At 42.2% G+C, this 15696-nt stretch overlaps 1 protein-coding gene across 2 annotated transcripts in view; it reads left to right on the top strand.

Annotated features, from left to right (window-relative positions):
* The window catches only part of LOC126236655 (SET domain-containing protein SmydA-8), a 319934-nt gene that overhangs the window by 171203 nt on the left and 133035 nt on the right, over window positions 1-15696 (top strand). For both annotated transcript variants that reach the window (XM_049946122.1, XM_049946120.1), the window contains exon 5: window positions 5568-5794. In XM_049946122.1, the coding sequence (XP_049802079.1) occupies window positions 5568-5794 (227 nt within the window). The remainder of the gene's footprint in view (window positions 1-5567; window positions 5795-15696) is intronic.

The raw sequence follows: 15696 nt of genomic DNA, 5'->3' as shown, positions 1-15696 counted from the left end.
CCCAATCGGAGGAGAAAACTGAAATTTCATGAGACGATTCCGTCGCAACGATAAACTCTTTTGTCTCTTTTGTTTTACTGATTCCCACTCCAATTCACGTATCATGTCTAAGGCACTATCTCCCCTATTTCGCGATAATACAAAACGAGCTGCCCTTCTTTGAACTTTTTCGATGTCATCCGTCAATCCCACCTGATACGGATCCCACACCGCACAGCAATACTCCAGAATAGAGCGGACAATCGTGGTGTAAGCGGTTTCTTTAGTAGACCTGTTGCACCTTCTAAGTGTTCTGCCAATGAACAGCAATCTTTGGTTTGCTCTACCCACAACATTATCTATGTGATCGTTCCAATTTAGGTTATTTATAATTGTAATCCTTAAGTATTTAGTTGAATTTACAGTCATATTTGTGTGACTTATCGTGTAATCGAAATTTAGCGGATTTCTTTTAGTACTCATGTGAATAACTTCACACTTGCGTTAATTCAGGATAAATTGCCACTTTTCGCACCATACAGATGTCTTACCTAAATCGTTTTGCAGTTCGCTTTGGTCATCTGATGACTTTACAAGACGGTAAATGACAGCATCATCTGTAAACAATCTAAGAGGGCAAATCAGATTGTCTCCTATGTCGTTAATATAGATAAGGAACAATAGAGGGTCTATAACACTTCCTTGGGGAACGCTGGATATTACTTATGTTTTACTCGATGACTTTCCGTCTATTACTACGAACTGTGACCTTTCTGACAGAAATCACGAATCCAGTCGAACAACTGAGGTGATATACCATAGCCACGCAGTTTGGTTAGAAGACGCTTGTGAGGAACGTTGTCGAAAGCCTTCTGGAAATATAAAAATGTGTAATCAATTTGACATCCTTTGTCGATAGCACTCATTACTTCATGAGTATAAAGAGCTAATTGTGTTTCACAAGAACGATATTTTCTGAATCCGTGTTGACTATGTGTCAATAAATCGTTTTCTTCAAGGTAATTCATAATGTTCGATCACAGTATACGTTCCAAAACCCTACTGCAAATCGACGTTAGTGATATGAGCGAGTAATTCAGCGGATTACTCCTATTTCCCTTTTTGGTTATTGGTGTGACTTGAGCAATTTTCCAGTCTTTAGGTACGGATCTTTCTGTGAGCGAGCGGTTGTATATAATTGCTAAATATGGAGCTATTGTATCGCATACTATCAAAGGAACCTGACCGGTATACAATCTGGACCGGAGGCCTTGCCTTTATTAATTGATTTAAGCTGCTTTGCTTCACCGAGGATATCTACTTCTATGTTTCTCATCTTGGCAGTTGTTCTTGATTGGAATTCAGGAATATTTACTTCGTCCTCTTTGGTGAAGGAGTTTCGGAAAACAGTGTTTAACAATTCTGCTTTAGTGGCACTGTCATCAGTGGCTTCACCGTTGTTATCGCGCAGTAAAGGTATTGATTGCATTTTGCCTCTGGTGAGCTTTATGTATGACCAGAATCTCTTTAGGCTTTCTAAGAGATTCCGAGACAGAATTTCGTTGTCGAAATTATGAAATGCATCTCGCATTGAACATTTCACTCCAATGTGCTTATGTTTATATCACACCGCTAATTCATTACATTGCCCTTTAGTTTAAGTAAATTAACGTTAGCTTAAGCGGAGTAGCGCCACACCCGAACGTCTTGCACTGCTACAGCTTCTCAGCTTCTCGACAGTGTTGTCACATGGGAAAATGCTTTAACACAACGTTGTATGTGGTAATATTGCCACCTCGTGATAAGAAAATCCCACCCCTATCATCAGATAGATTATATAATGGTAAGACAGAGATTTAGGAACCAGGTTTTAAATTGTAAGACATTTCCAGGGGCAGATGTGGACTCTGACCACAATCTATTGGTTATGAACTGTAGATTAAAACTGAAGAAATTGCAAAAAGGTGGGAATTTAAGGAGATGGGACCTGGATAAACTGACTAAACCAGAGGTTGTACAGAGTTTCAGGGAGAGCATAAGGGAACAATTGACAGGAATGGGGGAAAGAAATACAGTAGAAGAAGAATGGGTAGCTTTGAGGGATGAAGTAGTGAAGGCAGCAGAGGATCAAGTAGGTAAAAAGACGAGGGCTAATAGAAATCCTTGGGTGACAGAAGAAATATTGAATTTAATTGATGAAAGGAGAAAATATAAAAACGCAGTAAATGAAGCAGGCAAAGAGGAATACAAACGTCTCAAAAATGAGATCGACAGGAAGTGCAAAATGGCTACGCAGGCATGGCTAGAGCACAAATGTAAGGATATAGAGGCTTATCTCACTAGAGGTATGATAGATACTGCCTACAGGAAAATTAAAGAGACCTTTGGAGAAAAGAGAACGACTTGTATGAATATCAAGAGCTCAGATGGAAACCCAGTTCTGAGCAAAGAAGGGAAAGCAGAAAGGTGGAAAGAGTATATAGAGGATCTATACAAGGGCGATGTACTCCAGGACAATATTATGGAAATGGAAGAGGATGTAGATGAAGATGAAATGGGAGATATGATACTGCGTCAAGAGTTTGACAGAGCACTGAAAGACCTGAGTCGAAACAAGGCCCCCGGAGTAGACAACATTCCATTAGAATTACTGACAACCTTGGAAGAGCCAGTCCTGACAAAACTCTACCATCTGATGAGCAAAATGTATGAGACAGGCGGAATACCCTCAGACTTCAAGAAGCATATAATAATTCCAATCCCAAAGAAAGCAGGCGTTGACAGATGTGAAAATTACCGAACTATTAGTTTAATAAGTTACGGCTGCAAAATAATAATGCGAATTCTTTACAGACGAATGGAAAAATTGGAAGAAGCCGACCTTGGGGAAGATCAGATTGAATTCCGTAGAAATATGGGGACACGTGAGGCAATACTGACCCTACGACTTATTTTAGAAGCTAGATTAAGAAAAGGCAAACCTACGTTTCTAGCATTTGTAGACTTAGAGAAAGCTTTTGACAATGTTGACTGGAATACTCTCTTTCAAATTCTGAAGGTGGCAGGGGTGAAATACAGGGAGCGAAAGGCTATTTACAATTTGTACAGAAACCAGATAGCAGTTACAAGAGTCGAGGGACACGAAAGGGAAGCAGTGGTTGGGAAAGGAGTGAGACAGGGTTGTAGCCTCTCCCCGATGTTATTCTATCTGTATATTGCGCAAGCAATAAAGGAAACAAAAGAAAAATTCGGAGTAGGTATCAAAATCCATGGAGAAGAAATAAAAACTTTGAGGTTTGCCGATGACATTGTAATTCTGTCAGAGACAGTAAAGGACTTGGAAGAGCAGTTGAACGGAATGGACAGTGTCTTGAAAGTAGGGTATAAGATGAACATCAACAAAAGCAAAACGAGGATAATGGAATGTAGTCGAATTAAGTCGGGTGAGGCTGAGGGAATTGGATTGGGAAATGAGACACTTAAAGTAGTAAGGGAGTTTTGCTATTTGGGGAGCAAAAATAACTGATGATGGTCGAAGTAGAGAGGATATAAAATGTAGACTGGCAATGGCAAGGAAAGCGTTTCTGAAGAAGAGAAATTTGTTAACATCGGGTATAGATTTAAGTGTCAGGAAGTTGTTTTTGAAAGTATTTGTATGGAGTGTAGCCATGTATGGAAGTGAAACATGAACGATAAATAGTTTAGACAAGAAGAGAATAGAAGCTTTCGAAACGTGGTGCTACAGAAGAATGCTGAAGATTAGATGGGTAGATCACATAACTAATGAGGAGATATTGAATAGAATTGGGGAGAAGAGGAGTTTGTGGTACAACTTGACTAGAAGAAGGGATCGGTTGGTAGGACATGTTCTGAGGCATCAAGGGATCACAAATTTAGCATTGGAGGGCAGCGTGGAGGGTAAAAATCGTAGAGGGAGGCCAAGAGATGAATACACTAAGCAGATTCAGAAGGATGCAGGCTGCAGTAGGTACTGGGAGATGAAGAAGCTTGCACAGGATAGAGTAGCGTGGAGAGCTGCATCAAACCAGTCTCAGGACTGAAGACCACAACAAGAAGAACATTCCTTACTCAACGAAGTTGAGTGGGTTGCTGTACAACTGTTCTTTTCAGCCAATCGTCCCATTAGGCTGGGAGTGGAGTATGGGCTTCTCAAATGGGAATATTTGGGAAGAGATTTGCAAGCCCAGTATTGACCTGGTAAACAAGGGAAACTGTGGTATCCTCGTCGCCACTGTTGTATACTCATCGTCATTGTAGAGTGTTGTATTGTAGAAATGAAGGGAGAGCATGTTGTTATTGGTGACCAGTATCTTCTTTCTACAACACAAATTCACACGTGGATTAATGTGGTCTTTATTTACATGAACAGGCAGCTGCTACTTAACTTGAATAGAGTCCATGAGTTGTGGTACAAGCTCCTCAGTAACAGTCCTGTTGCACACAGTATCGGTAATCTTGCTATAGTCACAATTCTGGTATATAGGGAATTAGATTAGGAAATGAGACACTTAAAGTAGTAACGGAGTTTTGCTATTTAGGGAGTAAAATAACTGATGATGGTCGAAGTAGAGAGGATATAAAATGTAGACTGGCAATGGCAAGGAAAGCGTTTCTGAACAAGAAAAATTTGTTAACATCGAGTATAGATTTAAGTGTCAGGAAGTCGTTTCTGAAAGTATTTGTATGGAGTGTAGCCATGTATGGAAGTGAAACATGGACGATAACTAGTTTGGACAAGAAGAGAATAGAAGCTTTCGAAATGTGGTGCTACAGAAGAATGCTGAAGATAAGGTGGGTAGATCACGTAACTAATGAGGAGGTGTTGAATAGGATTGGGGAGAAGAGAAGTTTGTGGCACAACTTGACTAGAAGAAGGGATCGGTTGGTAGGACATGTTTTGAGACATCAAGGAATCACAAGCCTGTGATCCACTCTGCTAGTGGACTGACAGACGGAAACTGGCGTGTGAGTTAGTCACGCCCTGCAGTCAGTGTCAGCGGCCTAAATGCTTGCTGTCGAGAGGGCCTTGGCGGTGTGATGCTTGTCGGTGTGTCTCTGGTCTCTTTCTTGATAGGTGCGCTCTATCCAGCACCTAGTATCGATCTTCGTGCTTCATCTTTGCCGATCAGTGTGCTGGCGGTAACTTACACCAGCACATAAGCCGCCCAAAAACTAGGGTTTTTCCAGAATTTGGGTATTGAAGTTATTTTAAGTTTTTTTCTGGGGCAAAGTATCTCACACAAAAATTAAAGTTTCGTGTATATGTATGTTTGCGTGTACATTTGCATGTGCGCGCGCGCGTGTGTGTGAGTGTGTGTGTGTGTGTGTGTGTGTGTGTGTGTGTGTGTGTGTGTGTGAAAGTGGACTATGGCAGTCAGTGAATTAGAGCAAAGATGAAGGCAACACTTGCTTTTATGTTTTGGTTCGTTTGAGATATTCGCGAGTAATTTGTAATTTGGGTTTGATCGATGTGTGTAAAGTGATGAGGGAATAGTGTATAAAGGAGGTAGGAGATAAGTGCGGTGCTGGCAATACACCTGGTGGAGACGGTGTTGGTGCTGCGGCAGGCTGAAGCTGCACGTGACGGTGCGCGTGCCGGCGGGCGGCGAGCTGTTCACGTCGTACACGCACTCGCTGGACCCCACGATGGTGCGGCGTGAGATGCTGTCGCGCGGCAAGTTCTTCGAGTGCTGCTGCGAGCGCTGCAAGGACCCCACCGAGCTGGGCACCAACCTCAGCACGCTCAAGTGCAGCAAGTGCGACAACGGCGTGCTGCTCTCCGCCGATCCTCTCGGTGAGTACCCGCCCTTGCAAGCTGCTGCACCATTCACACCAAAACCTCACATAAATAACCTGTCGCCCCACCCCCATAACTTGCATTGTTTGCTGTGTTTTGATCGGAAATCTCCCTCTCAATACTCTTTTAACTACAAGAAATCTCTATGCACTGATACCCGTGTAATGGAGGTAAAACTAAACTTGCGTTCTCACAACGTAAGTACCGTGGCTCAAATTGTCAAAACCGAAAAAAAATGTAATATCTATCTTTGTCATCAATAGACGAAAACGCAACAGTGGCAGACACTGTAGCAGTTAAGCACCTCTGCCACATGCAAGTCGACCGCCTGTAGAACTACGAATCTGCCGCAAGGCAGGTGGAAGTAAGTTTCTTCGCGCAGCCACCAGAAGCAGAATGTCTCCAACCACCGTCTTCTCATTGCAACTGCCTCTGGGCTCATGAGTACGACATCGCTCCACACCACTAGACTGTCGGATTCGTCGTCTCCCTGTGCTGTAGCACCACAGAAGAATGACTCTGTCAGTAATACTCGTCGAGAGACGATACACTCTAAAACAACCCCTCATGATACCTGTGCTACCGTGACCTGTGTCGTGTGGAAAGCTCTGAACTTAGCCACGTTACCATCAAGTTTCACTGATCGCACCCTGATGATGATGATGATTATGGCTTGTGGGGCACTCAACATCATGGCACCATACAAATTCCCAATCTTTCCAGTTCCAATATCGTCACTTCCCAGATGATGATGAGATGATGAGGACAACACAAACACCCAGTCCCCGGGCGGAGAAAAGCCCCGAACGGACAGGGAATCGAACCCGGGACCCCATGATCCAGAGAAAGCAATGCTAGCCACTAGACCATGAGCTGCCGACTGATTGCATTCTGCGACAGACATTGCGCTTCTGGAACCTCGAGAGTCAGTCCTTTTACTTTCCTTACCTTCTTGTTGACTTTAAATGTGGCCAGATACAACAATATTTGAGGGCCAGTAAATACCGTTACTGTAAAAATGACTATTTATTCTTTGTAGGTTGCAGCATATTCTACTACCTACCAAAATTATTTACTTCTAAAACTCAGTATTTGTTTAAAATCAAAATGGTTCAAATGGCTCTGAGCGCCATGCGACTTAACTTCTGAGGTCATCAGTCGCTTAGAACTTAGAACTAATTAAACCAAACTAAGCTAAGGACATCACACACATCCATGCCCGAGGCAGGATTCGAACCTGCGGCCGTAGCGGTCGCTCGGTTACAGACTGTAGAGCCTAGAACCGCTCGGCCACTCCGGCCCGCTGTTTAAAATCACTGTCTAAAGCTTGAGAAGCACAACGCGCTGGAAACGAAAGCACACACAGCTGTGCAACACAGAATTATAATCAGTGGACTCACAGAAGTCGTAAATATGTATGTATTTGGCAAAAAGCTAAACATATGGCTGAAATAGTACACACGGCGGATAAAAGCAAACTGATAACAAGGTCAGAGCACAATAGAGGACGTCTAATAGCGCAAAATTTTCCACATGAACATAGGACGAAAACGCACCGCTGTGGATCTGCGGCCATAAAACGACAGCCAGTCAGCGACGAGCTCAGCTTGTCCAGAAAGCAAACGTATTTGGATGTGTCTCAGCAATGTGGTTTTATCCGAATAAGTAGCTACAGTATCGTGCAACAATTGTTGTGCTCCACTACAGGTGTTCCCGTCAGCTGTACCGTACCGGATTCATCGTCAACATCACAGAAAATTCGCGACCAACGCAGATAGCCGTCGATAGCAGATAAAGTTTTCTTGGCTTTGACTGATCATCTGGAACAGTTAGCTTCGGCTAACTTAATTAGTAACTACATTATTTACCATAACAGTTGTTAGCTGGAGCTATGCATTTTAAACACACGAACTTGCGCTCTCTCGTCGCTGACTAGTTGTTGTTTCATGTAGTTCCACAACACTGCGTTTTCTGACCTTATTATTCGGTTGTTTTTCTTCATCTTGTATGTTAACACATGCTATACTTCAAAGAAGTATTTCTCAGAACAGAGGTCGCTGTGTTGTGGTAGATCCTCCTTTATTCATCGAATAATTTGTAGTTTCAATTTAGTGATTAAAACACAGTGAAATGGAATAGAATGCACACTTAACTATGGTACATGTGGACGTGCTACGTCATTTTCGGAGTACCCGTAGTGAAATAGTCCAATACTAAAAGCCACAGCGATCACATGACCAAAGATGCATCAGAAATATCAACTATACAGCCGGATCTTTGCCATACGCATGTTAACATATCTCTGTAGAGCCTTGCAGAAAACTGATTATAGGTAACAGAGTGATGAAGACTGATCATGCAGACTGATCAGAGTGATCATGCAACGTGGTCTGCGGTTTGTCAAATTGTGTGTGTAAAGTCAACAAGGGATCTATTATAGAGTTTGCATCGTATAGGGCATGCAGCTCTACAGTATTGTTAAATTATCACGACATCCTCTTAGGTAAAATATTCCGGAAGTAAAATACTCCTCCAATCGGACCTCCGGGAGCGGGCTACTCAAGAGGAAGTCTCAGTCAGAAAAAGCAACTGGCATTCTGCGGGTCGGAAGTTCGAATTTTAAATCCCTTAATCGAGTAGATACGCTAGGGAATTTAAACACGGATAGGGATAGGTTGAAGTTAGACGTAATGGGAGTTAGTGACGTGCAGTGATAGAAACTTCTGGTCAGGTCACTACAGGCTTGTAAATATAAAATTAAATAGGGGTAATGCAAGAGTAGGTCCACTAATGAATAAGAAAACAGGAACATGGCTAAGCTTCTGTGGACAGCAAAGTAAACTCATTATCGTAGCCAAGACAGACGCGAAGCTAAAAACCAACATAATAGTACAAGTTTACGTGCCACGTAGCGCCGCAGTTGATGAAGAAATTTAAAAAATGTATAATAAGATAAAAGAAATCATTAAGATAGTTAAGAGAAATGAAAAGCTGATTGTAAGAGGGATTGGAATTAGATAGTAGGAAAAGGAAGAGAAGGAAAAGTAGTAGGAGAACGTGGACTGCGGGAAAAGAATTAAAAAGGAAGCCGCCTGGCAGAATTGTACAGAACACGGTTTAATAATCGTTTATATTTGACTTAAAAATCATGAAAGAAGGGTGCATGCGTGGAAGAAATCTCGAGCCCCAGGATGGTTTTAAACAGATTACATAATGTAAGCCAGAGATTCCGAAACCATATTTTAAGCCAAAAGACATTTCCAGGGGCACATGTGGACACTGGCCATAATTTATTACCTATAAACTGCAGATTAAAACTGGAGAGACTGCAGAAAGATAGAGCATTAAGAAGATGGTGCGCGGATAAGTTGTAAGAACCAGAGATTGTTTAGAGTTTCAGAGGTAGTATTAGGCAACGATTGACTGAAACAGGGGGAAGGAATACAGCATAAGATGAATGGGTGCCTTTGAGAGATGGAATCGTGAAGATAACGGAGGTTCAAATTGGTAGAGAGATGATGCCTAATAGAACTCCTTCGGTATCATAGGTGATAATTTGGAGAAAATATAAAAACGCAGCAAATGAAGCAGGCGAAAAGGAATACAAACGTCAAAAAATGAGACTGATAGAAAGTGCAAGACACAAAAGTATGAATGGCTAGAAGACAAATTCGAGGGCGTGGAAGCATGCATGACTAGGGAAAATATAAAAGGCTTTAACAGAGCACTGAAAGACTTAAGTGAAAACAAGTCCTTCGCAATGGAATTATTGAGAACCTTGGCAAAACTATTACATCTACTGTACATGATATATCAGACAGATGACAGATGACGTACCCTCAGACTTCAAGAACAATGTATAATTGCAATTCCACAGAGGGGAGGTGCTGCAGGTACGAATGCTACCAAACATGAGTGTAATAGGTCACGGTTGCAAATTATTGACGCGAATTCTCTTTACAGAAGACTGGAAAAACTGGAAGAAATCGACCTCGGGGAAGATCCGTTTGTTTCGGAGAAATGTAGGAATGCGCGAGGCAATACTGATGCTACGACTTATCTTAGAAGATAGGTTGAAAAAAGGGAAAATCCTGCGTTTATATCATTTATAGATTTGTAGAAAACCTCTGACAATGTTAATTGGAAAAACTCTTTGAAATTCTTGAGGTAGTAGGGATTAAATGCAGGGAGCGAAAGGTTATTTGCAACTTGCACACAGCTGATGTAAAAGATAGAGTTTAATGGTTCCAAAAGAGGTAGGCATTTTACAAGAATTTTGCAGTCATTACTGAGCAACTTGATGGATTGGCAATCCGAATCAGTATAAAGAGATGAAGCATGCTTGTTGTTACGGCCTCCTCTTTCCAGAGGCGCTGCCAGAACTGAGAAGGACCTTTACCACGTCCGTCCACTGTACCTCATCAGACCTGACTGAGTTGGCTAGGTGAAGAGACGATTATCATCTGGATTTATGTCATATTATGTGTGCGGCTGCCATTGGGTTCGTCTAAATCTGTGTAAAAACTGCTTCCTTCCTTGAGACGATTGTAATATAACGTATTTTGTACAATACTGATTTGTACAATACTGATTTCTCTAAATTGCTCCACCCAGATGCCGGGATGGTCCTTCTGAAGGAGCACAGCCAATTTCCGTCCCCGTCCATGCCACAATCCGAGCTTGTGCTCCGTCTCTAATGACCTCGATGTCGACGGGACGTTAAACCTAATCTTCCTTCCTCCCAGCCACAGGTACTGCAATAGCGGTTCAGATGCCACACGTCTGAAGTTGGTAGAAGTCACTTCCTCATCTGGCAACAGTGATTCTGTATAGGTGTCAGATAAATGGATCTATTAGGCCAAATTAATATTTAAGTCCCGAAGCCGAATAATACTGCGTCGGTCCAAAAAGTAGCAAGACTGGTCTAATAAAAAATAGAGAAAAGTTAATATGACGATTTTAATGCCCCCATCACTTGAATACAAAGCACAGAACATCCATACAACCGTGTGAAACTGTCAGAAAAGTCCTTCTGTGGGATGTTGTTCAACTCGTGCGTCACATTCGCACCTTCTTCGGCCTACGCGGTCCATCAGAGACCAATTGAGCACTTTGTCGTTTTGTGGTAGGTGCGTCTTGGCAACACCACGTCTCGTCACCCATCACCCATGATGATTTTTTTCCAGGAAGAATTGGCCGCGTTTTTTTATTTCAGTCAAATCGTGGTAGGCGCCCACTTACCGTTCTATTAATTATCTTTCCTGTAAATTTGAAGTCAAACTAACGCGTCTGTCATGTTTGCACAAAAAACTAATCAATGACCGAACTTTCCACGCGCCAGCCGTTTTTCTCAAAATTTTGTTTATCTTTATAACATCCTTTCACTGCTCCTATACAGTACAGAGTCAGTTACAAAAGGCAAATACTTCTAGTTGAAATAAACAACATTCTCGTGACGTTTACATAAAATCGGTCTCTGTACATGTATTGTCAAAACTCGCCAATGGAACCTTCTCCACGAACGACCTACTGTACAAGGCAACATAAAATATATGCGACCACAGATTTTCATCAACACCTTGCCGGAACACGCATGTCGTTGATGTAGACCTATCTGCTCAGCAATGAGCAGTATATGGATGGGGCACAACGATGATCATATTCAAATGTCTTAACGAAAAGGTGCACTGTACGGTGCAGAAGCTTGATGGTTTCAGTTATGGAGCGTTGATCTTCTTCAGTATACCAAATACACTCAATGAATATGGTCTGATGTTTTCTGCCGTACGCGTGCTATAATTTAAGAGAGTTACACAAGACACATTTAGATTTTATTGACAAAGAATCATCAGCGGTGGTACTGTAAATACAGCATGTATAACAGTTTCCACATTTTGACTCTCATACATTAAAAACAGTTCTTTGCTCATGTACTGAAGACTTTCATTACTTCTTTTTATGTCTTTCCATATTTTACAGCTCTCAGGAACCTTTTTTCTTTTATTGCATTTGCGATTCTTCGTACTTCTCTTCACGTGGATTGACGTATTTTGCATTCTGCCCTGTATTTTTGTTGCACTTGTTTTTCGTGTGTACTGTGAGTACTACCGCGGCCTCGAAGGTTTTAAGTGTATTTTTGTATTAATGTTTGTGAAAGAGAGAGCCCGCATCTCGTGGTCGTTCGGTAGCGTTCTCGCTTCCCACGCCCGGGTTCCCGGGTTCGATTCCCGGCGGGATCGGGGATTTTCACTGCCTCGTGATGGCTGGGTGTTGTGTGATGCCCTTAGGTTAGTTAGGTTTAAGTAGTTCTAAGTTCTAGGGGACTAATGACCATAGATGTTAAGTGCCATAGTGCTCAGAGCCATTTGAACCATTTTGTGAAAGACAGAGAGAGATGGAGAGAGAGACAGAGAGAGAAGTGGTGTATGTGTGTGTGTGTGTGTGTGTGTGTGTGTGTGTGTGTGTGTGTGTGTGTGTACGAGGGTTGGAACTTAAATAGTGGCAACTATTTACACACAACCGATACAAAAGAGTTACATGTTTGCACCTGCTACTATCCTTCAAAGTAGTCACCAGGGTTGTGTAGAAACCGTTGCAAGCGACGTGGAAGGCGTAGTATACCGTTAGCAGAGCCTGTTCTGTTGATGGTGCGAATGGAGCGGTCTAAAGTTATGGTGATTCTCATGTACGACTGTGATGGTGTTATTCTAACGCATTACGTTCTTCCACGGCAGACGGTCAATGCACAGTATTACTGCTCGTTTTTAGAGCATCACCTGCGATCAGCTTTGCGAAAGAACCGGCGACACTTTCTGCGCAACCCACCCATCATTTTGCACGACAATACGCGGTCGGATACAGCGCAAGCTGTGGCTGCTATGTTCGGTCGATGGGACTGGGAAGTACTGTGCCATCCACCATACTCCCCGCACTTAAGTCCTTGTGACTTTGATTTGATTCCGAAGATGAATGAACCACTTCGTGGCATTCGTTTCGGAACTGTTCCAGAGATTCGACAGGCAGTAGACCGCTCCATTCGCACCATCAACAGAACAGGCTCTGCTGACGGAATACTACGCCTTCCACATCTCTGGCAAAGGGTTCTACATAACGCTGGTGACTACTTTGAAGGACAGTAAGAGGTGCAAACATGTAACTCTTTGTATCGGTTGTGAATAAATAGTTGCCACTATTTAAGTTCCAACCCTCGTATTTGAGTGAAAATTGGAGATGTGTCAGCAGCAAAATGTAATGGCAAGTGGGAGGGGAGAGGGGTGGCAAAAATAATACCGGGTTCCTAAAAGCGAAAGTGAAAGAAAGTTGTTTCGATTACTAGGAGCATCGAGGGGAAAACCTGTCAACATGGAGACATGTATCAAGGATTAATAAACGCCTGGCGGGAGTGAGGGCTAATCCTCAGTTTAATAAGTCCGCCTCCGGAGCTCAGTGGTCAACGTGTCTGGCTGCCATGTGGAGGACGTGGGTTCGATTCTCTATACTGCCAGGGATTTTTCCACTGTGGGATGACTGGCGCAGGGTGCACTCGCCCTCGTGAGGCTAGCTGAGGACTTACTTCCCCACGCCCCTCCACACCACTATTGGCAAAGGTTGACGTGGTGGTCTGTCGGTCCCCACTGGCCCGACTGGGTCGGAACGCGAAGCCTTGCTTTCAATTTAGTGTGATCAGCTTATCTGTTGAATATTCGAATGCACCGCACGCTAATAACAATTAATTCCGCATGTATTGCTATTCTAAATAAGCTCTTGTGGATTACCACTCTCTTCTGCTGATCCCTTCAATTGTATACCACATTCATAAACAAAAACTGATGTTAATCTATAAGAATCAAATTGCTATATTTACTGGTGTAATACACTCTTACACTGCGATACACACAAGACAGAAAAAAAACCAAACCATAACATATATGTAACAGCTACTGCGGAATATGGCTATCCAGACACACAAAACACCATTTTAAAATGCCTTTTAAGCAAAACTATTCATCAGCACAAGATGATAATTGACTTACTTCTTGGCGCAACACATATCAACATAAGTGATTCATAAATCCGTGACAGAAAGACGGAGCTTAGTCGGACGAGATAACAGCGATAATGTTTTGTGATCGTATGAAGAAAAAGCAATCCAAATAAGATGTTTTACCCCTTTAACGATGTGCACCAGGTCACACCGACGATAGCAACCGCCCTCCTCTGTTTCAGATCTGAAGATGATCTTATCCGGACATAGCAGATGATTTTTTTTTTTTTACCATGATCAAGATTGTTTGCTGTTTATAAAATTCACCGTATCAGTCCCATCTGTATGGTAAACACAGAGATTGTTACCTAACCCTCGCAAAATGCAGAAGTTGTGCACAGTCGAAACGCAGATGCGAATGAGATAAACGAACGAATCTAGTATTCACTCTCTCGTGAATATTCTCACTACTACTCTGATTCCTTCTTCCGGATCTCGTATACTCTGGGCGCTGCTTCACTGCATTCGTTTTACGGCTGGGTATGTAACAACAGTTCATGATGCTCATTCTCGAGCCTAAAAGCTCATCAATCATCATTTCCGATTAAATGTGTGTGTCAGTCAAGAAACGAATGCTGGAAGTACCAGCGTGGTGCTTATCATTGTGGCTCTGAAGACTACTTATTTATTTATTTATTTTTCAAATTTGTTAGCCGACATTAACTGATATGCATATTTTAGTTACTTTTCTTCATCACAGCTTTATAACAACTATGGAAAACCCACAATTGCTAACTATATATGAAACTTCCCCTTTGAATAATTTTACATGACTGTGCTTATACTGACGCTCAATATTTTTAGCGCAACGCAATCTGACTTTCAACACACAATATTTTGTTAGCGCAACGCAATCTGACTTTCAAAATTCTCTACAAGAGAATGGCCCTGACTAACATTAAACTATCTCTTTCACAAATCACTTACCTCACAAAAATCTTCGCTGCTCAAGCTACTGCAATACAGCGAGCGCCACTACTGCCAGCTAAATAAAAATTCGAACTATGGAAGGCACTAACTACTCATAGGGATAGTTAGCAAATAAAAGATATTAATAGAGAACCAACAATGTATTTACCTTGATATCATGACAAATTACAAAACTCCGCCATCTCTCTCCCCACATCCACCACTGCTGGCGGCTCACCTCCAACTGCCCAGCGCTACGCGCTGTTCACAGCCAGCTGCCTAACACTACAATGGTTGAGTATTACAACAATGCAAAGCAGCCACAGACTGCACACAGCACAGCCAGTGATTTTCATACAGAGGTGGCGTTACCAATAAAAAAACCTAAACAGCCTACTTACATAGCCCCCATGCTACCCACAAAAAATTTTACAAATTTTTTTGGGCACTGGCCAATACATATTTGTTAAAAATTTTTCATAATTACAATAACTAAGAAATCAAATGCACACACTTATTGATACAATGTTGGTCAAAAGCTAAAATTTTCTCACAGTCCATAAAGACAGTCCTGATCATTCATCACATTGCAGTGTTTTTCTCAAAGTCTGAGCAGTAAAAGAAAATGCACATAGACGTAGTGGATTTCCATGCAGTCTTGAAGAAGTATCGTTGTCCTTCCAACGGAAAGACAGTGCTGACTCTTGACATGCTGACACGTAATGGGCCACAACAGAGCAAACCCACAGCGTAGTCTATCGAAGTTTTGAAGAATATCGTTTGGTAGGTCATCACAGAGCAGACCCACTGTAGTCCTGGTAGAGATTATGGTATTGGTGGGCCACCAGAGGCGCAGACCCACTGCAGTCCTTGTAGAAATAATGGTATTGATGGATCATCGAAGATGTAGACCCACTGTAGTCCTTGTAGAAATAATGGTATTGGT

The sequence above is a fragment of the Schistocerca nitens genome, chromosome 2 (genome assembly GCF_023898315.1).
Source record: "Schistocerca nitens isolate TAMUIC-IGC-003100 chromosome 2, iqSchNite1.1, whole genome shotgun sequence".
Lineage (NCBI taxonomy): Eukaryota > Metazoa > Arthropoda > Insecta > Orthoptera > Acrididae > Schistocerca > Schistocerca nitens.
This window is presented reverse-complemented; position numbering and strand designations above follow the sequence as displayed.